We start from the raw sequence: 24,033 nt of genomic DNA, 5'->3' as shown, positions 1-24,033 counted from the left end.
TCATCTCAGACTGGTTTCTTGAACATGACAATGAGTTCACTGTACTCCAATGGCCTCCACAGTCAGCAGATCTCAATCCAATAGAGCATCTTTGGGATGTGGTGGAACGGGAGATTCGCATCATGGATGTGCAGCCGACAAATCTGCGGCAACTGTGTGATGCCATCATGTCAATATGGACCAAAATCTCTGAGGAATGCTTCCAGCACCTTGTTGAATCTATGCCACGAAGAATTGAGGCAGTTCTGAAGGCAAAAGGGGGTCCAACCCGTTACTAGCATGGTGTACCTAATAAATTGGCCGGTAAGTGTATATGCATATGTGTCTATCAGAGTGGACCTATGTCTTCTATGTCACAGTTTATATATGTGTGTCTGTGAATGTCAGTATACACGTTTCTGTGTAAATATGCATTTAATTCAATCCCACATACATCCCTTAGAGGCTAATTTTGGAGGATGACATTACCTCAGAACCATTCATTTATTTTTCGATTCTTGAAACGTTCTAACATGCTTCCAGGATAGATATCCTGCTCATATTAAACGCTGTTTGTGTAAGCCCTGAATCAGTGAAAACTAGTATTGGATAAACACATTTTGTAACTTGGAAAGGAGAGAAAATATTTCATGATGAATGTAAATTGCTATTACAGTCTAAGCTAACTTGGGATGCCCTGACTTGGTTCAGGGATAAGACGAGAAGTTGTAGACATGGTCGTCCTTTCCTGAACTCTAAAATTAATTCTAAACAAATGCTATTTCAGTGTGTGTAAGTAGCTGTGTGGTCCAGTTATTTATCTGTCAGTTTCATATCATGTGAGTCAGTATAATATTTACAATTCAATATTCTGCTTTATAAACTCATGTAATGTCGAAGTATTAAGTCTCTGCCACTCACTATACCAGGACTGCTTTCTGCCTGGATTAAGGATTTCAGCTTTTCAACCACATACGGATCAGGTTCGGATAGCTCATCAACAAAATTACTTTTTTCCATGGATAATTTTCACTAAGCAAAAGAGATTTTTTCATACTGACTTGATTACTAATCTGTAAGTGCAGGCAGCAAATGTCGACACGACCTGTTCTTCACTGTGGGATGATGTAAAACACAGACCTGTCTGATCCACAAATTAAACTCTTAATAAGGAGATGTATTAACACACCACAACGTTTACTCAACATTAAACCAACCTCCAAATGATCCATCTACTTCTAAAAAATAAAATTAACCTGCACTATACTAGCTATAATATGCATACAATAGGCACTAATATATATCATTCTCCTGAATTTACGGGAGTGTCCCAAATACTCTATCAGGCCCATTAGATCAAACCGCCAGTATAAAAAAATAGAAACTATTCGCCTGGCCTTCCGAAGTAATATTGCCAATAAGGTGTTGCATGACTAACCAACTGACCTCTGCTCACTGTATATAGAATAGATTATATACTGTATATACTCGAGTATAAGCCGATCCGAATATAAGCCGAGGCCCCTAATTTTACCACAAAAAACTGGGAAAACTTATTGACTCGAGTATAAGCCTAGGGAAGAAATGCAGCAGCTACTAGAAAATTTCAAAAATGAAAATGGTCGGAGTTTTTGGGTGCTGTAGTTGCTGGGAAAGGGAAGGGGGTGTTTTGGTTGTCTGTCTGCCCCTTCCCTGAGCTTGAGGACTGGGGTTTTTTCCCCCACTTGGAATTCAGCCTGGCTGAATATAGGGTATCTGCAGTGCTCCTATTAACCCCTTCCTGACGGAACAGGCGCACTGCAGATATCCTATATTCAGTAGGCCGGGCACTGTAAAGACACAGGGATACCTAATGTGTGTGTGTTTCACAGTAATTTTCTACTTTTATATGTATTCTAGGGAAAGGAGGGATTTAGAACTTTTATTTTTTTTATTATATATTTTTTTAAAGCTTCTTCCCCCCCCCCCCACACACTATTTTATGGGAAATTCTATACATTACTACTGCGGCTGGTCATAGACACCCCCCCCCCCCCCCCCAAAAAAAAAAAAAAAAAAAAAAAAACTGTGCTGAAAAACTCGGCTTATACTCGAGTATATACAGTGTATATATCACATCACATATCATAAAAATGAACAGGTCAGAACATCAAAATAGAAAAAAAATGAAGGACTTTATTACCCCAGATAAACATTTCAGTCCTATCAGGACCCTATTCAAGTTTCAAAGGCTTTAAAAAAAAAAAAAAAGGCCCTGATAGGAATGAAATTTCACACCTTAGGCTAATAAAGTCCTTTATTTTTAGACTATTTTTCGATTACTGATCATTTTTTATCGTAATATTTGAGGTCAATTGGATATTGGCCTGAGGTCTTGCACCCAATGTGACTGGTGTGGCTCTTATCTTTATGGATCTACATACATATGCTATAATATACTAATTTGTTTATTTTATTTTCTATGATCAGTAATACTCTAGTCTAAAATAAAGTAATACAAATAGCTGAAAGTATTAAAGAATACCTATCAGCAAGTTCCTTTCATAGTTTATAAGCTTTATAAACTGTAAGTTAAGGACTGTATACAAAGCAAATGAAAGGGATTACTATGGAGACATGTGGGGTTTTTTGAGCATATTGCTTCAGCCATTGCTAAAGACATGCAATGGAAGCGGCTGCCTAGGATTTGGTATAACTAATAAGAACTCTGCTTCCACTGTCGTCAGTCCTGTTCAAGCCCTTATTGTGGTTGCAACTAATCCCTGGCAGTTCCCTCCCATGCTTTTTTCTGTAATAAGAAGCCATAGTCTGCTTGTTATAGATAATATGCTTAAAGCAGCATACATATCGCTTCAGTTAACTTTGCAAAATAAGCTGCCATGTATTTACATGAGGAATAACCTTATATCCTCCACTCTACAGGTTCCGTCTCTAAATGTTAGTTTCCTCAGACCTCAGCTCCAATTTGGGTGGAGACTAGCTGCTATGAGGTCTCCCATACACATCATACATAAGTGGAGATTTTGGTTCCATTTCTTTCTGTAGCATCCCCTCAGAAGCAGCAGCAGCATGGAGAACAATATACAGCAGTAATGAGCAGTTTAGCTGTGAATTCAGCATTCCTGTGAGGCAGTTTAACACTTACTATAAATTTCAGTGGCGTCCTTGTGTGCCTGTGCTTATCTCATTACACCTCTATAGAATTCTATAGATAAAGAAGTTACAGTATAACTCTAAGAGGGATTGTTGCAAAGCTTCTCCTTAGTTCTTGCTATTTTTGTTGTAATGCAAACTTTTATAATAATGATTTCTTAGTGAAATATGGAGCCTACAGAAACTCCTTTGGCTTTGCATGCAGGACATATTGCATATACATATATAATAAAGTTCTATGGTCCAGTAGCTTTTTTTCTAGAGGGAAGTCGAAAAGAGTCAAAGCAAACTTTCATTCTAGGAATGAATGGTGGAATCAGGCCCCAAATCCCTTGGATACGATCTTGTGATTTATTGCTATAACTCAATAAAAGATTTTCAGAAAAAGGTACATCCTTATTTTATCAAGATCACTATTAGCAAACAAAAGAAAAACTCTTTGAAAGGGTGAACTTTATCGTCAAGTACACACACGCATCACACTATTGGCTCCATGCAACATGTATGTAATAAATGGACCCTTCTATTTCATTTTGGCAAAGAATGTTGTTTTTAAATTTTGAGAAGGTTTCAAGCCCATATGGTCTCCAGATATTTATTTTGCCGCACTCAATAACCTCGGTTTCTACATCAGTTAAATAATTAGCTGGCTATATCTTACTAATGCCATTCAGAACTATACAAGCAGAAGGTCACTTGAAGACAAAGGTCAGCTATTGATACTCCATTCACCTGATGCTTATATATCAAAGCCATGTGGGTGCATTTCTGCTGCGTTTTTGTTGAATTTTTTTTCTCTTTCTCAACCAAAGCATCCGAGGCTGTCTTAATACAAAAATTTGTGCATCAGTTTCCAATGTCATTTTGAACCCAAAACTAGGAGTGGATTACAAAAAAGAAGAAGAGTATCACCTGTTCTTATTTACTTTGGGCTTTATATCCTCATCAAATAACCCGATGCAGCAACTGATCATGTGAGTCAGGGTTTACATGATGCTTTTTTATTGCATGCAGTAATATGTAGCACATGTTACTATGCATTTGATCTGTATGCTAAATGCTATTAAATTGAAAACCTCTGGTGTACTGGCAAAGTGGAAAGGTGCTACTCAAAACTGAAATTAAAATCATGCAGTTCTTAAAGGGGTTTTCTGGGACACACATTTTGATGACCTATATCCTTAGGTCACAGCAGACTGCATTTTCATATGACGGGTTCCCTTAAAATAGTAGTTAAAATGCATTAAAAAAAAACCTCTTCAATTTTCTGATTTTTTTCCAACACACACGTTCAATGACTTTGTGCACTTCAATTTCTGCTTTGCAGTCGGTTTCACAACTTGATGATTACTTTTATTACATTATTTCAAATATCATTTTATATGTGAAGCTTACAGGAAAGCAGAGCAAAAAAAAAACCAAAAAACCAAAAAGGTCAGGTGTTATATAAAGCTCACCCATTGTTAGAAGTGTGATTTGAAAAGAGGGGAGGAAAGAAAAAAATCCATCTGCAAAATATGTTACTAAAAGATCAAGCCAAGAAAGATTTGATAAACAAGAATGCCAGATGTGAATATCAAATAAAGACTCCAAAGGAGAACAATAAGTCAGTGGTGGGCATCCTGGAGCTAGTTTGCACATTTTGCTAATTGTACATTTTAATACATATCCGAAATACAAAAGAGATTCGACTATAAACATGCAAAATGTAATAATTAAGGTACAAGACATCTGGTTCAGTAAAGATTGTCAAGTTCAGACGTGCTTAGGTTCTCGCAGAGTTCACTATGGACGCTTATGGTTGCAATTAAAAAGGACATTCATATTAGTCTATATAGTTGTACTTCTTTATATAAGGTTAATGAGCGATGATCAATACAACAAATCAAAGACATTTTTAAGGAATTATGGATAAACCTACTGGTTACAGATTCCATGGAAAAGTTTGTGGAAGCACAGAAATACTTGGCGATTACTTAAAACATCTGCCACAGAAACGTACTTGTAGGAAACAACTAAGATTATTCACTTGGTTACTGGAAGGAAGAATATGGCACACAGGAACTACTTTTCTTACATCCGCAAAGCACACTGAAGCTGGAGCAGAATGGGCTTGCTTCTTTATTTCCAGGTCAGGTAATCTTTAGACTCAAACAGAGGTCAGGAACACTGTAGAACAGGTCAGTAGTGGCAGTCAGTGTGCCATGCAATAAGGATGTTGACCCTGCATAAAAGTCATATAACACACACTATAACAGTAACCAATTAACTGGTTGACTAAACTTCCATTTCAATATGATTCTTGTCCATGACTTTTTTTGTGCAAGGATAATTTTTCTCTGGTGGATACTTTTGGCTAAACACAGTACTTAAAAGTGATCTGCAGTAAGCCATCTTTGCGGAGGCAGAGGATATCCCTCACATGGCACGATCTTTTATTGCTGTACAACCCATACAAATCTGTCCAGCCTTGTTGAAATGAAGAATCGCCTACCATATTTTCCAGACTATAAGGCGCATTATCAATGAGCGCCTGCTAATTCGTCTAGGTTCATATACAAGGCGCACCGGACTATAAGGTGAAGCACATTAATGAAACAAAGCTCAGAACTTAATTCAAACTTTATTCAACTCTTTCACAATAACTTTCAACTTGTAACTACAACTTCAATTGTAACTGCAAATCAAAACACGTACTTTGTCAGTTCATTGCTCCACCACAAATCCATCAAATCCTTCATCTTCAGTGTCAGAGATGAACAGTTGGGCGATTTCAGCATCAAGCATACTCGGGTCCCCCTCATCATCATCTGAGTTGGTCTCGTTGCTGCTGCTTAGTTCTTCAGTGATGATTCCAGCCTTGCTGAAAACTCGGGTGACACTGGAGACTGAAACTTTATTTCAGGCATCCACGATCCACTGGCACATAGTGGCATAACTCGCCCAGCGTTGCCTCCCTCTGTTGGTGAATGTGTGGTCACCTTCTGTCATCCAATGCTGCCATGCAGCTCGCAATTTCATTTCAAATGACCTGTTGACGCCTATATCTAGCGGCTGGAGCTCTTTGGTTAATCCACCCGGAATGACAGCAAGCTCTGAATTGGTTTTCTTCACTTAGGCTTTGACAGTATCGGTCACATGACCACGCATGGAGTCACAGACCAATAGGGATGAGGATTTGTGAAAAAAGCCATCCGGTCTCTTGACGTAGACCTCCCTCAGCCACTCACGCATCTTCTCGTCCATCCAGCCCTTTGGGTTCGCCTTGACGATTACATCAGCGGGAAACTTTTCTTTTGGCAAAGTCTTCCTTTTGAAAATGACCATGGGTGGTAGTTTCTGGCCATTAGCCTGACAGGTGAGAACTACAGTGAAAGATGACTTCTCGTTTCCTGTGGTACGTATAGATACCGTACTAGTCCCTGTTTTCTCAATAGTACGTGTTACGGGGATATCGAAAGTGAGGGGGCCTCATCCATGTTACTAATGTGTTCTGGCTGGATATTCTTTTCATTTATCTTGGTTATGCAGTAGGTGCGGAAAATGGCCAGCTTCTCTACATAATCTTTTGACAGTTGCTGGCAGACAGTAGTTCTGGTGCGGATGGAGAGATTACGCCTTTTCATGAAACAAAAGCACCATGAAGGACCTCCTCGAAACTCCTTGATCTCCATGTCGTGTGCTAATGCTGTGGCTTTGAGTCGAATGGAGACAGTGGAGACGCTTCTGCCTGCGGTTCTCTGTTCAATAACCCACTGTTCTATTTTGTCCTCCCACTTGTGGCAAGACCCAGTGTCTAATCAGACCATGCCTATAATCATTTACCCGAGTCATAACTACATTTGGATGCGTTATGTTTTGTCAGTGACTAATATGGGCAAAACAGAAAAGGATAATCCAAAATTCTTCAGTTATCCTGCTAGCATCATCAGCAGAATATAGCTACTACACATTCTAAATTCCTCACATGTAAAGTGCAGATCTGTTGCAATGACCTTCAACAAATTCTAGAATACCTCTACTCTTTCAAAGAGGTGTCTGACAGCATCTTGCTCCCCATTCAGAGCTGATGTATCAAGTGTGCATGCGTAAGAGACGTGGTGTCAAGATAGAAAACTGTCAGTCCAGGGAGTATTCGGCTGATCATTGTCTGATGTGCATTCCCAGTATTATTTAGTATGCTTTACATGTTCACAAAAGCATAATAAATAAATTGGGTGGTCAAGGCATCTAGAACCAGCAGTGTGATGTAAAAAAAAAAAAAAAAAAAAGGCCCACCACACAAGCGAATAGCTATAGTGTGTGAAGGTTGCAATGATGATAGTTTCTCTAGCAGGAACAACACTACTCTTACAGTCATTCATGTGATGTTTCAGAACACTGCACCTGTTTATTCTTGCAACCAAATCCATTGTAAAATGGTCTAAGCTTAAAGATGTCTTTGACATGCCGGTAAATGTCTCACAAATATCCCTGACTTATAAGAAGATGTTAGTGTTATTACAACCTTCACAGGCATATCAGAATGGGATATGGAAAGAATTTCAAGCTGGAACCATAAAGTGTTAGCCTGGAAGTGATAACAGCTTCTTGATACTATTAAATGTGTTTCTCAATACTGATTTATATAATGATGTCCTAGCATAAAATTGCTCACAGTTGGTGAACAGTTTCTTTAGAACACATAAGTGGTTATTGCAGAACTTGGTAACAGCTAAAGGTGGATTTAGCCAAATATATGTGTGATGCATTTCAATTACAGAGCACAGGTGACATGTTGTGCTTGTAAACTAATTCAAGTCAAAGCAATGTGGGAGCGAAGGTTTCTTTCATATATCACTTCGAAAGTACACTCTGAACTTCTATGGAATGACAGAGAATGAAAAAGAACAGAGTAAGCATAAATGTCAATTTGGAAACTGCAAAAAGGAAAAGATTTATTATATTATTTATCTGATTTTCAGATTAACATAGCTAATATTTTAAAAGTTTATCCAAAGGAAATATATAGTCTGTGGCTCAGAGTGTACAGTTATTGCTTCCGTGTGCGTGTGTGTGTACATATACATATATATATATATATATATATATATATATATATATATATATATATATATATATACAGTGGGGCAAAAAAGTATTTAGTCAGTCACCAATAGTGCAAGTTCCACCACTTAAAAAGATGAGAGGCGTCTGTAATTTACATCTTAGGTAGACCTCAACTATGAGAGACAAAATGAGAAAACAAATCCAGAAAATCACATTGTCTGATTTTGTAAGAATTTATTTGCAAATTATGGTGGAAAATAAGTATTTGGTCAGTAACAAAATTTCATCTCAATACTTTATTATATATCCTTTGTTGGCAATGACAGAGGTCAAACGTTTTCTGTAAGTCTTCACAAGGTTGGCACACACTGTTGTTGGTGTGTTGGCCCATTCCTCCATACAGATCTCCTCTAGAGCAGTGATGTTTTGGGGCTGTCGCTTGGTAACACGGACTTTCAACTCCCTCCAAAGGTTTTCTATAGGGTTGAGATCTGCAGACTGGCTAGGCCACTCCAGGACCTTGAAATGCTTCTTACAAAGCCACTCCTTCGTTGCCCTGGCGGTGTGCTTTGGATCATTGTCATGTTGAAAGACCCAGCCACGTTTCATCTTCAATGCCCTTGCTGATGGAAGGAGGTTTGCACTCAAAATCTCACGATACATGGCCCCATTCATTCTTTCATGTACCCGGATCAGTCGTCCTGGCCCCTTTGCAGAGAAACAGCCCCAAAGCATGATGTTTCCACCCCCATGCTTTACAGTAGGTATGGTGTTTGATGGATGCAACTCAGTATTCTTTTTCCTCCAAACACGAAAAGTTGTGTTTCTACCAAACAGTTCCAATTTGGTTTCATCAGACCATAGGACATTCTCCCAATACTCTTCTGGATCATCCAAATGCTCTCTAGCAAACTTCAGACGGGCCCGGACATGTACTGGCTTAAGCAGCGGGACACGTCTGGCACTGCAGGATCTGAGTCCCTGGCGGCGTAGTGTGTTACTGATGGTAGGCTTTGTTACATTGGTCTCAGCTCTCTGCAGTTCATTCACTAGGTCCCCCCGCGTGGTTCTGGGATTTTTGCTCACCGTTCTTGTGATCATTTTGACCCCACGGGGTGAGATTTTGCGTGGAGCCCCAGATCGAGGGAGATTATCAGTGGTCTTGTATGTCTTCCATTTTCTAATTATTGCTCCCACAGTTGATTTCTTCAATCCAAGCTGGATGCCTATTGCAGATTCAGTCTTCCCAGCCTAGTGCAGGGCTACAATTTTGTTTCTGGTGTCCTTTGACAGCTCTTTGGTCTTCACCATAGTGGAGTTTGGAGTCTGACTGTTTGAGGGTGTGCACAGGTGTCTTTTTATACTGATAACAAGTTTAAACAGGTGCCATTACTACAGGTAATGAGTGGAGGAAAGAGGAGACTCTTAAAGAAGAAGTTACAGGTCTGTGAGAGCCAGAAATCTTGATTGTTTGTAGGTGACCAAATACTTATTTTCCACCATAATTTGAAAAAAAATTCTTACAAAATCAGACAATGTGATTTTCTGGATTTGTTTTCTCATCTTGTCTCTCATAGTTGAGGTCTACCTATGATGTAAATTACAGACGCCTCTCATCTTTTTAAGTGGTGGAACTTGCACTATTGGTGACTGACTAAATACTTTTTTTCCCCACTGTATATATATATATATATATATATATATATATATATATATATATATATATATATTTTATGTCTATCATGTATACACAAATTTCATGTACAGAACCCAAGCATATTCGACTGTTGCCACTATGTCACAGAGCAAATTAGACTGATAAACAACATAACTCTATTATGTATGGCACTTTTAGAGATTTGGAGAAAAACTACTTTGAAGGCTTATGCAAATGAGACAGTTGGTGTACTGGGGGGTGCACCCTTGACACTCTGACCCCTACCATCTTCTGTATGCACCACCCATGCAGTGAGAGTTGATGCTCCCACTGTTAAGACGTTGCCCATCCAGCATAGAGCAGTGCTCCCAGGTCTGAAGGCCCGCCCCCAATGCATCATTTGCATATGAATTAAAACTTCTTTATTCCAAATCTACAAAAGTCACATACATAACAGAGGTATGCTGTTTATTATTGTAATGTGCACTGTAACAAGGTAGTGAAAGTTGAACATTCATAGGAGAAGTGGTAGACTCCCTTTGAACACAAAGTGAAAACTGCTTTATGCGGATGCATCTTCTTTCTGAACTGTGACTAAATACCTTGCTTGACTATTATCTCTTAACTATCAGCTTCTACTGTAGTAGAAAATGTCTGTAGACTGCTCCCTTACCATAGAGGTTTACAATAAATTTCCTTCAAAACAATGACATTTTCAGAGTAGCTATAATACTGCTAGTCATACATTTTCACATTTCCTACGTATGCATTCGCAAGACATGACTGGTATTAACATAAAGAGATGGTAGACTACTGGGTGCCCTGGAATTTTGCTAGCCAATATATCTAAAGGAAGTGTTATGGGTGTCCAAATAAGTCCAACGAACCCAGTAATTAATAGAAACTTTAGTTCATTTGTATCCTCCAAATGAAAAAGAATTGGAAGTGATTAATGATGAAGAAAAAAACCTTACAATAAAATGTAAGTAAAAGTAAAAATGGTCAAACAGGCATAGAACTTATGGCTGTATACTACAACATTAATAAGGACAACTTATATTCTTTGATGGGAGGAACACTGTTCATTCCTCCCTATGACAATAATTGATAACCTATTAGTACAATTGACAAGACATAATGTAGTGTTTGGAATTCTGTTAGGCTCTATTCAGACAATCCATGTGCAAAACAGCTGTGAAAAAAGGGACATTTTCCATTGCTATTCTGCATCTGTGGGGCACCTGTTTGAACAGATCCCTCAAAGACTTGCGTCTATTGAGGGACCCATGAAAATTGGATATATCCAATTAAAACAGTCCATCAAAAGAAATCGCTCATGTAAACAACTCAATTCAAATGAACTGACTAATGCAGTCATTTCATGGATGCTAAAAAATGGCCATTAACGCCATTTGTCTGAATAGAGCTTAAAACATGATGTATTATTATAAATATAGAACATAATATTACATAAAATGTCTATCCATCAGAGGAACTTCAGCAAAGTGGTGGCTCTCTTACCTGTCACCGAGAAGAACTTGCGACTGACGATTGTTCACTTGATTATCAGTCTTATGTCGAAACTGTCAATTTAGACCACAAAAAAAGGTTATGTAAGAAATAAACTAGATCAACTTCGAAAAAACCTAATTTCCTTCAAGGTTATGCAAAAAAAAAAAAAATATCCAAAAACCTTCTCAATGTCTTATAGTTGTGGTACCCTCCTCTTCCAACCACACCAATCTTGAGAACTGATAACAAGGAAAGAAGGGCCCTCTTGTGGCTGGTGCGAATAGAGGAGTGGCTGTGCATGTGTAAGTTTTTGGAAATCCCACAGAAGTGAACAGAGGCACTTCCATATCCATGCAAATGGATATGCCACAAAATGCCAGGGATTTTATTATTTTAAAAAAAAAAAAAAAAAAAAAAAAAAATTGTTCACACTGAATATAACCAAAGGGGCTTGCTCCAAGTAAATGATTTAATGTATCCCTGTATCAGCATGCTTTTATTCAATAGAAGAACTCCAATTACAGCAGGAGTAGTGGATATCATCATGGAGGTTATCTCTGCTTAGGAACTTCCTTGGTTAGTAAGAGTGGATGGCGATTACCAGCAAATACCACCCACTATAAGCACTGTCCATATATTATATAGAAAGCCATTCATTTAAAAGGGACAGCATGTAATACCAGAGATAGCTGCAGATTTGGCAGGTTTACAAAGCTACATTGCAAAGTAATGGACACTTGATCTTGAAAGGCCCCAGCTACACAGTAATCTTACATGGACCTCTTAATTCCCCTTTTAGCCACGGTTGCTGAACAAAATAGGGTACATATCTATGTTTTTTATTGGATAATCAAGCTTTTATTCCAACTTTTTCAAATGTGGTGTTATGGTTAGATGCACAGCTACAATAAATGCAACAGCAAGAAATTAGGAGCAGTAGAGACAGCTATCTACAACTAGCACACCTCTGCAAACCAAAATAGACCCCATGACACCTCCACCAGAGCTCAAGGAGAGATGGACTTTGCTAGATCTGGGAATGTGAATAGTCACCATACAGATAAATGTACTAATAGTAAATGCACTGCTGCGGAAACCAACCCAAAGTCCAGAAAACTTACAAAGAGGAAGAGATGTAGAGAAGAGAAAAGCAATATCCAAGAAACTAGCCAAGATTCACAAATCCAGCTGGGAACATCACAACAAAATCAAGAGGCAAAAGGAGAATACAAGAAGCAAGTTGGTAGTCAGAGATCAAGCAGATATACACAGGCAGAGCCAAACTAGTGAGCAATGTAATTAGTTGGCACCCGAATAAAAAAGGAGAGGTCTTATAAAGGCCTCTTCAGCTGCTGGTAGGCCAACACACGGAAGTATACAACCGAAAATATTCCCATCTTTAAGGAAGCAGCAGCAAAAGAGACACTTCTGACACGTGGGTGTTTTTGAAAATGCAGCTTCTCCGTAGCCAATTTTTTTTTTTTTTTTTTTCTGCAATGTGTGGATGGGTTTTATTTAGAATCTCATTCACTTTGCAGGTACTGTGACAACCAGCGGGTTTTTGCCACATAGTTACTGCAGCAAAACCATATTTTCGTAATGTGGGTCTTTAGCCTTAAAGCAGTTTGGGAAGCACACGGTATTACACGACAGCAGTATCTGTATGTCTACAGCTTAAAATACAGTCATGTAAGAACAGCCTGAACTGACTGTGTTTATAACAGTTATCTGTGATCAATACTTTACATGAAAAAATTATCTATTTAGCCAGCATTAGGAATTTAACAATATATTATCATTTAGTTGGGAAATGATACTTCTCTTTGAGTGAAATGACATCAGAGATATAAAGGTGACAACAGAATGATTGTTATTGGATTAAGAAGAACGGCATTCTGTTGAACATCTTATTTCTTTATAGATTAGCACCCAAACATTAAAATGTAGCAATCCATAAAATCAGATGAATTACTCTCCTTAATGAAGACTAAGGGGAACTAGACCTTGCTACACTTAGAGTTGAAATATAGTTTACTTGCAATCCCCATTGCATAACTAATTTAAGAGCTTTCCTCTCTTACTCAGACATTCTTGTGACACATCCAACCTGATGTCGTGACACACAAATGTGTCCAGAAAAACTGGTTAAGAGTCAAGATTTTACATGCTGCCCTGTCCAACTCCCTTCATTCCAAAGCTAAATCTAGTGTATACAGTGCCATCCAGTGGAAAATGGTAGTAATTTTTACCATACAGACAAGAGTGGATGTTATGTGCATACTCATACAACTTATTTCTATCTCTAAAGTTTAAAATGTACTGTGAAGTTTATTTGCTATTCACATTTTTTATATATGGCACCACCAATTTTCTCATTATTTGATCTGGATAACAAAAGGGGAAACTGACCTCAAGGCTAACCCTATTGAAAACCTAATAAAAAAGCAAGTTTATGAAGCAAAAGGACATGCTTAGTTGTATTGTATTATTGTAGTGGTCCAAAATCTGAAAAATTATTATATAAAATGAGTGTGTATAAACAAAAACCCTCATTATCAAATCCACTCTGAATAAAAGCAAGACCTTACAATATTGGGTAAGAACAGCAGAAGCCTATGGATGGTGTTTACTTATATTGCATGTTAAATATAATTGGACACATGATTTTAATGCAAAGAAAAACACTTAAAGGGGCTGTCTTGTTAAGACACTTTTCCCCATCTACAGGACAAGGTATCAGTGTCTGATCGCTGAAAGTTCCTCTAAAGCCTCCTTGTAAATGGAGCAACGCCCACAGCCCCACAGAAGTGAATGGAGCGTGATCACGCAAGCTCACTGGTGCTCCTTTCACAAGACGGCCTTAGGGGCACTTTCGGTTACATTTTTGATCAGTGCTGATCATTTTTATTTGTGTAGAAAAAGTAGTACATGCTTTAATGTAAGGTAAAAAGTTGCTGTGCAGTAACACCCAATGGAGGATTAAGAAGGAGCAGCAGATGATAGGGGGGCTGGGAGCAGCTCTGAGCTGTTTGTGTCTTTTAAGTAGCGGAGCTTCTCAGATAGGGGAGGTGAGAGCTCCGGGATTTCTGAGCTCTTATCAGTAGGTTTAATTGAATTTGGCTGATAAGGGTTGAGATAGGGAGTCCTTTATCTCTGTATGTAATGCAAACTGACTCAAATTCAGCTCTGCTACATCAGCTTCACACTGTGGTAATTCATTTACAACCAATCCCATGCAAGTGAAACCCCGCCCACCTATGTGCTGAGAAAAGCAGGAAGTGAAGAGAGCACAACAGCCTGCAGGTTAGTGAACAAGTGTCATGGGAATACCCCTTTAATCATTACAGCCAAAGACCAGCGCGTGGCAGGTGAGATGTATACAGAGTTGTATTTGTGTATAGTGGTCCTATTCCTGTATTAGTTCAGTGCTCTGAAGTTAAAATATCGATGACTTTCAATTCACATCATACAGAAAAATTGTATGAGCAATAGAAAAGGTGGCCTAGTAGTCTAGAATTAGACGGGGCTTACATGAAGATGACCAATCCTTAGGATAGGTCATCAATATGTGATTGGAGAGGGAGAGCTGACTGAAGAGATCACAGTATTCATGTGAGAGCAGCCGCCTCTTCAATGAACACCAAGCACAGTGCCATACATTGCATAAAAGCTGTGTTTAATAGCACAACTCATCCCAATTCACTTGAATGGTACTGAGCTAGAGCTATAACATTGGCTTCACTGGAACGGGGAATAGGGCACAGTACTCGCGAATAAGGTGGTCCATTCAATAGCTGATTGGAGAGGGTCTTGAGAAGTCCAGAAAAAGCCCTTTAAGAACTTGATTTAAATATGTCATTATCTAACTAAACATTCTCTATAAGAAATACTGATGTTGCATGTTATTTTGTAAAGAGAAATTAACAATAATGCACAAATGAATTGTTTACAGAAAGTACTTACAAAGTCATCGGTGGCATCTTTCACGGCAGTGATGGTCAGTACAAGAACTAAAGGCACAATGGTGGTAAACCATGACAAGGAAGAGATTTCAGGGATGAGCTGCAACAAGGAATGCACATCATATTATTATATGAACTAAAATGATTTTCTCACAGCATGAACATGTGGTCAACTAAGCTCGAACTACTTTACATTATACGCTACACCTGTAGACATGGTGCTTTTAGAGTAGGGGTCTCAAACTCGCGGCCCGCGCACCAACTGCGGCTCTCGGGACAATAGTTTGCGGCCACCGGCGGACGGCCGCCATAGCTGCCAGGTGTCTACTGTTTTGCCGGTGATCGCCGGCGCCGCCGATGTCATGTTGGTATGACAGCCGGGAGCCTTGTAAAGGCTCCCCGGCTTGTCTGCAGTGATTTTCTTTTGCAGGCTGCTCTATGCAGCCTGCAAAAGAAATGACGATTTTTTTGCAACGTATTGCAATGCATTAGCATTGTAATGCATTGCATTAGCGATCAGACCCCCTGGAGTTCAAGACGCCTAGGGGGTCTAATAAATTTAAAAAAAAAACATTTTTAAAATGTAAAAGTATTAAAAATTCAAATCACCCCCTTTTCTCTAGAACGCATATAAAAGTAGTTAAATACTGTGAAACACATACATATTAGGTCTCTCTGTGTCCGAAAAAGCCTGATCTACAAATCTATAAAAATATTTTTCCGGTACAGTAAACGCCGTAGTGAGAAAAAAAAGTCAAAAGAGCCAAACCGCCATTTTTTCACTCTTTTGCCTTGGATAAAAATTTAAATAAAAAAATGATCAAAGCAAAAGCAATTTCCCAAAATGGTAGAATTAAAATGTACACCCAGCCCCGCAAAAAAAGACGCCCTATACATCCCCATACATGGAAGTATAAAAAAAAGTTATAGTGTCAGAATATGACTTTTAGAAAAAAAATATTGGGAAAAACCTGATGCGGCCCAGCCTCACCCAGACTTTACCTCTAGGGGCCCCCGAGGTAAATTAAGTTTGAGACCCCTGTTTTAGAGCCTCTGTATATCTTGTGGCATTTTTTTCCAGTGATCACAAGTCAGAGAAAAAAAAATAATCCAAAATAATTGCATAAAACTGTCAGGTGTATACCTATCGTAAAATAATATAGTTATTTTATAGCATGGCCCCATGAATATAATGAATTATAACACCTGGTTTACTCTTAACTGACTATATTACCACAAATAATAATTTTACCTTATAATTTTGTGGCTTCAATATTTTAATAAAAAGATGCTCCATATTTTAAAAGCAGTATGGCGCAGAATTTTCTAAAATGTATCAGATCCAAACTACAGAAACCAGCCCTTCCTACTCTACACCTCGGCATGTCTGTACATAATGTAGAAGTACTCTACGCAAAATGCTCAAGTTGCACTCTCTGAACAGCTGTCCCACCGCACGTCCTATGATTGATGGCTTCAGAAAACTGTTCTAGCTTGTCTTGACAGTCATCACTCAACCATATAAAACAAATATAGGATCTGAGTAGGCATAAAGGCGGGAGCAAGCATCCCTGGCATCTGAATAGGCAAAGCGGGTAGTATAACCACTCTCACTTTTAACCCTTTAGCGCAGCAATTTCGATGTCACAAACCAAATACAATCTTTGAGATAACCACCCAAAATTGCATGAAAAAGTGGTCTTCTAGAGAGACAGTCTTCTCAAAGAAGACGGCTAGTATGGAAACCTGAAAACCCGTCACAGAAAATGTGGTCTGGGTAAGGAGGCGTTCACACTTGCGCCTGGTGTGCGCCCTTTGCCATTCCGCCGGGTTTCCGTCCTCAGTAGAGATGAGTGAGTACTATTCGATCGAATACCTCGCCACCATAGGAATGCGTGTAAGTGGCTGAACACCAAGGGGTTAAGCGCATCTAATATTCGATGCGTTTAACCCCTTGGCGTTTGGCTGCTTACACGCATTCCTATGGCGGCGATGTATTCGATCGAATACTACTCGCTCATCTCTAGTCCTCAACCCCCGAGAAACTGGACAGGGGATGGCTTCCCAGCGGTCAGCTTTAAAATCTATTCATTTGAATGGATTTTTAGAGGTAACCGGCGGTGTCCGCCTGCAGCCTCTCCGCGGGGAAACCGTTTTTTCAAGTCAGACACAAAATCCTGCATGTTTGACTGTGTCCGGCAAAAAAAAATAAACTGTTTCCCCATGAAACATGAAATGTGGAAAGCTTGCTATGTAATAAAGATCTACTGAACCTAAATGGCATGTTACCATATAATAGGGCATAACCATAATAAGAGTATATGTTTATGGTTACAACTTACAAGTTACTACATGCATGTAAAAAGGAGACACAATGGCTACACATACCTGTAATATGAGGAGGAAAAGAAAATATGCATTGGCAACCCGCTGGAACTGTTCAAATAAATTGATAGGCAAGAACGTGAGGACATTGTACTTGGATGTCTTGATGCCATTGTTCTGAAAACACATGAACAAGCTGGTTAGTTCATACAATCATCATCATACAAACATCATACAATCTAGTTACACAACTAATGATTATATCCTTGAGATATAGCATTTTCTATGAAAATCTTCATATAAAATTGAACATACTGCAAGCTGAGAGAACATGACGTGACTTGAGGTTATCAATAGACAACTCCAGCAAAATTACTAAGCCCGAGGGAGAAATTATTTATTAAGCTTGCAATAAAAACTTGACTGACATTGGCAGAGCTTGACATTTTCAGTATGACTGATGCCAGTGTAAAAGTGGCCATATACAAATGATGACTATCATCCAAATCTGACAACTTTGGCAGGACTTGCTGACTGTTGTTATCTCCTCTATGATGGCTGGCTTTTTATAAGTACAGAATATTTCATGAAAAACTGTGTTTTTTTGTTACAGATTTTGCAGCATTTTTTAAACCAAAGTTAGGAGTGGTTTTAACAGAAGGCAAATGTCTAAGAGCTTCCTTAGGCTTAAAAAAACAAACAATAAAACTCAGCAACAACACACAACAAAAAAAACGCTTCATTTCCACAACATGGAGCCTCAACCCTATACTAGATTCACACTAGCGTTTGGATTTCAGTCCTTTGGGACTTGGACAATGGAAATCTTATCCGCGTAAAAACCAGTTGCTGGTGGAAGGCCATGGACCCTATAAATTATAATGGGGTCACTGGGTATCCGCCAGAAACTGCTTACAGGACTGTCTGCATATTTTAAGAGGGATGGAGGATGGAGTCCCCGAATGGCCATCAAACGCTACTTTGTTTGCAGCCCTACACTGTATTTTTGAAACTTAACTCATCCTCAGTACCAAAATTGTCAAAATTAAAAACTACAATGTTCCTTTGATTTGTATAGTGATTTTGGACAAGCTTTGCCTTGCAAACCATCAATTTAAACAAATTAATATAGAAGGCATTCTGCTAAAAGTTCCACGTAATGCCCTGTAGGTGGCACTCAAGAATTTTACAAAGTTTCTAAGATAAAATGGATACATAGCATGATGCGGAGATTCTGAACCTATGTATTAACATATACGGAATGCTTTAGTTTAAGGCTATCAGAAATGGAAACCAATTGTTTTCATGTACAATCATTTAAGGGATTGATATTCAGAAGAAAACTTCAATTTTTTTTTTTTTCCAAAATCATTGTGGTTCTGCCAAAATTACAAAACCTGTGACACAATATAACTGATGTAAATAGACCATTAGTTTATGTTCGCATGTTACAGACAAATTTTTTCCTATGACAAGGAAACAAACACTATTTTATACCTGAATTCAATTCACGTATTGAATCTATAACGGTACAGACTGAAGACAGGACTCTACTTTACTCCAAAAATACCCGTATAAATACAAGATTAGACAAAATGCTGTATTTCTGGTTAGACACCTCAGTGCCAGCTTGTTAAAGTGTTGTTTATGAGAGAGACATGCAGCTACCCTGAGACCAAACACATGTCACACTACATTATAAAGCTATGGAAAATTAGCCGCTGCTATGAAGACTAGCCGAGCACTCTGTAGACCCAAGAGGGATGCTCCCGCTGAAAAACAATCTGTTGATGACATCGAGTAAAAAAACCTTACATCAATGTCAACCAATTATACAGATATAATGATGACAAAATTCAGTATTCCTCCTTTTCTAGAATGATATGTACTGTAGCTTCTATACTCTTACACGACCTACTAGCAAAGGCTACAATAGTATTATATCCCAATCCACATATTGGTTATAGAAAAAAATAGAAAATTATTTTTTCTGCAGTTAAACACACTGAATTGTAACCTGCTGACGGAGGGATAAGTGGGGATACAGACAGAAAAGACGGGCCTACCTACCAAATATCAAAATGGTTCTGGGTTTTGCTGCCCCTATAGTATATTGTGGCAATATCTATGGACATGTGAGTTAGGCCCTGGGTCTGCCTATATGGAATACACTGTATTTACTTGGATAGAAGTTAAGGTAAAGATGAGAAAGAGAATTTCTATAACATCAAGTAGCCCATTAAAGGTATATTGTAAATTAGCCATTGGTATGGTTTATACATTGTTTGGGTAAAGGTCATCATCGTAATAAAAGCTAAGCAATCAGAAACAACGCGGCATTCACCAATAACCAGTCATTTTAATAACGCGAAGGTCTGAAGATCAATACTATAGATATTGGTGATATTACTGCAGTTTTTCTTATTTCTTTGGATAAAGCGCGTTGCTTTTTGTCTGTGGATTTAAGCTACTGTTAGGCCCCACATAGCAAAGAGCAGCAAAAAAGAACACTGTGGAAAATTACGCGGTGGAAACACATCAAGTTTTTTTCCACAGCATTTTTCACAGAAAGTCCGTAGATTTTTCCTCCGCTGCCTTTTTGACAGTGTTCTTTTTTGCTTCTTTGCCTCTATTATAACTATACACAAAACACCAGCATATATTTGACATCCTGGGATTTGCCAAATGTGTGACTAGGATTAGCCAGAATCCCACCCAATTTGCCTTGGCCAATAAACTGCTTTCACAATGTGAAAGGCGTAATCATATACGTAATCATATAATCATAGATTGAATACAATGTAGCAGGATTTTTTTCTGCATAGTAACAGTTTCCCAAAAAATGTCTTCAATAAACTATGCAACACTGAAGACATGTAGCAATATGTCTCTCGCCATAGTTTCCACACTCACATAGTGGTTTATCTTACAGTAAACTAAAGGGGAAGGTAAATCCAATCTAAGATTTAACTCCCCAAGACAACGACGTTTGCACGGCTATAAAAATACGCAGCAAATAAACAAAGGTGGTTAGAACGTTTTTAGATATGTGCTGAGTGTTTAGGCATAAAACTGAACCCTGCTGCCTAGATTAGGTCGAGTTCACGTTTGTGCTGGATTTCTTTTTCCTTTCCATCTCTGAAAAGATCTTTCATACTGTATCAATCAAAGCCCCATTTAGAACAAAAGCTGTGAACAGTTCCTTGAGTCCTCCACTTAGTTCACCACTTTAATAAGAGTCAATCACTCACTCACTCTTCATTATACTATATAAAACTACAAACACCTTCAGACTGCACAAACTACAGAAGAAGCAGCATGGAGGACCTTATACAGCAGTACTGTTGTGGATCCGACACCAGGGTGAGATAAAACAGGTATTAGATGCTGCAGTATCGTCTAGATGTCAGTATCAATTTCACAGAATAGGTCTGAGAGGGTCCAACACACACACACCCCACACAGATCAGCTGTTCTGGCAATGTCTAGGCACCAGAAGCTATAGCAGTTAGATAGAGAATGTGTGCAGGATCTCTTACTCACGTCATAAGAGCACCTCCTATTACTGGAATAAGAGAGCCTGCACATGCTCCCTCTCTCCAGGGCCATAGTTTCCAGCACCCAGACGCTGCAAAAACATTTGATCAGTGTGAGGTCAAGAACACTATAAACATTCACAAAAGTACACAGCAAATAACCTGCAAATGACACCGGTAACAGTACAAAGAAATGGTGTTAAATATTATTAAACTGACGGATGATCAGCTGGTCGTGTCAGAAATTTCATGGTAGATTAAGGCTGTGTTCACATGTCCGTCACACATTCCATTTATTTGTTCAGCCTTAGTAACAGACAAAACACCCAATGCAGTTGGGGACAGATGCTTTGTATGACAACCATCACCAGAAGCCCAACAGATCCCCCTGACTATAATGGGCTCCTTCGGCTTTCAGTTATGGTGTTTGTCATTTTGCTGCATGGAAAGGATAAAAATTGTCAGGTTATCTGTCACCTGTGCAAAACATTTAAAGCGAGTCTGACAACAGTAAATTAGTTCTATACCTAACCACAATACAATAAAGAATAGATTCTATAGTTTACAAAAATGCATCTACTATTCAGCTTTGGAGTCCCAATGGCTGACCTGGTCAGACAGGAGTAGCAAAGCTCCTGCAAATCACAAAAAACCTAGTTACAGAATTGTTAAGAAAGCAAATGTGCAACAACTGTACATTGAAGTTAGTAGTTACAACATCAATAACTGTGTAATGGAATTAAACACAATCATATTAGTTTGCAGATGGAGTCAGATTTGGTAACTTTTTTCCCCATGTCTAAGACTACATTCAGACAACTGAGGTGCACCTTAAGGGCACCCGTTTTCATGGACCCCCCATATATTGGAGTGCATGGATGGATTCATGAGAATTGATTACAATAGGGCATGAACCTACATTTTTACAGTCTGTTACAACAGACAAGTTAATAGCCCCATTCATTGATATTGAATTTAATACTGCTGCGCAACAACAACAAAAAAAAAACATACATCACACATTCAAAAATCACTGTTGTGTGAATGTAGCTTGACTGTAACAAAAACTGGCCTCGGCCTAACTCTACAGCTTTTCTACTCATGTGCATATGGACTTTGGTATCAACTCTTGAAAACTGGGTAAAGCGTTGTTCCTTATTCGCATATGAATAAAACAACAGTTTACATGAAAATGGAGCTTCATAGCTGAATAGCAGAGGTATACTTTTGTAAGCCTGGTCTTACATGACCGTATTGAATGCACGGTCTGTAAGTTGCTGATCGGCAACATAGACTCCGCAGACATCTGTGTCCTGCCGCACTCGCCCATAGAACTCTATGGCCACACCACGGATAAAATATCCAGTGGTGTAAGAGGCCGCATCGAATATAATGTGTCCGCAAATGGTCCTCAATTGAAAACCCTCAATTTCGGACTTACATTACAGCCGTGTAAGACCAGCCTAAATTGTAGAATCACTTCCACAAGGTACCATGATTATGTTTCTAACCAATATACTGGTGACGGACCCTCTTTAAGTCATGTAACGTTTTCTTTTTATAACACTTTTTATAGCACTAGCCCTGTTCTGTACCATTTTACAAATCGGAAAGTAACAAGCAAGTAAATTAATATATAATGAAAACTATCGGGGAAAAAAGAAGGAGAAAACAGCGGCTTTTATCTCCTATTACTAACAGCACAGAACATCTTTTTGTAAACCACATCTATAGATCAAAATTACCTGTGCAAATGCAAGGAACATAATCCATGTAAGTGACTTGGAGAGAATTCTAATTATAATACCAGATGAAACCTGATCACACCATTAGCTACTTCACACTGAGTGTTTAGATATCCTCAGGGTATGGATTATTCTACAGAGCCACTAGTGATCTTGACAGAGATAATGACATTGAGGCTGGAAACTGTGATTGTCAGTTGTGAACAGACAGAAGGAAATCAGAAATTAGGCTGAGTAATTAACAAAACAACAAGATCATTTGCATGACAGAGTATACAGACAATGTGGGCAATGTAATAAGATGTGCGCGCCAGAATTACCGCAGGAAAAAAAGGGTTTGCACGTGCCTCATTTCACCAACTATTTGCTACTTTTAAAAAAAAAATAAAATAAAGGCCCAGTTCACATCTGTGTTCAGCAAATCTGTTCGAAATCAGTATTTGAAATCTTCAATATCTGCTTTTGAACTAACTGGATTAAAACCTATTAATTTCAATGGGTTTTAAAAGTAATCTGTAGGTATCAGTTTGTGCCACTTCCGTCTGGTTTCTGCATTTTTGTGCGGAGAGAAAAGTAGAACTTGCAGGACTAAAAATAAGGAAGAATGAAGAAGGGGGTAGGAAAAAAAAACAGACTGGTCAAAAACTAACACAAACGGATTACAAACTGATACAAACTGTCAGTTTTTGCGAACGGACACCCATTGACTAATCCATCTAAAGCAGGGGTGCTCACACTTTTTCAGCATGTGAGCTACTTTATAAACTGACCAAGGCAAAAGATCTACTACCCACTTCTTGTGGGCGTGGCCGAGCGGGCCTGTGGGCGAGGTCGGGTATGTGGGCGGGGTCTGGTGGAGCGTGAGAGCAGGAGACAGCGGCATTCTGTGGCCACCCAGGGATCCCCAGTGTCTGCTTATTCACAGCGTAGGCTGAGAGTTATCTCTGGACACTGGCAGGCTGGGGCTGCGGTAGCCCCGCCTGCCAGTGTCCGGAGATGACTCTCAGCCTGTGCTGTGAACAAGCAGCACTCCGACTCCCTCCATCCCTAAGAGCGGGGAGTGCGTCATCCCGTGGAGCTGCTGCTGCCCAGCCTGCAAGTGTCTGGAGTGCTTG

The 24,033-nt window shown here is 38.9% G+C and overlaps 1 protein-coding gene across 1 annotated transcript in view; it reads right to left on the bottom strand.

Annotated features, from left to right (window-relative positions):
- The window catches only part of ATP8B4 (ATPase phospholipid transporting 8B4 (putative)), a 152,934-nt gene that overhangs the window by 94,194 nt on the left and 34,707 nt on the right, over positions 1-24,033 (bottom strand). The window contains exons 5-7 of the mRNA XM_075273372.1: positions 17,701-17,814; positions 15,314-15,412; positions 11,360-11,421 (exon numbers count right to left, since the gene is read on the bottom strand). Coding sequence (XP_075129473.1) covers positions 11,360-11,421; positions 15,314-15,412; positions 17,701-17,814 — 275 coding nt within the window. The remainder of the gene's footprint in view (positions 1-11,359; positions 11,422-15,313; positions 15,413-17,700; positions 17,815-24,033) is intronic.

This window comes from Leptodactylus fuscus, chromosome 5 (assembly GCF_031893055.1).
Source record: "Leptodactylus fuscus isolate aLepFus1 chromosome 5, aLepFus1.hap2, whole genome shotgun sequence".
NCBI lineage: Eukaryota > Metazoa > Chordata > Amphibia > Anura > Leptodactylidae > Leptodactylus > Leptodactylus fuscus.
The sequence above is the reverse complement of the archived record's forward strand: the minus strand, read 5'-3'. Positions and strand labels throughout refer to the sequence as shown.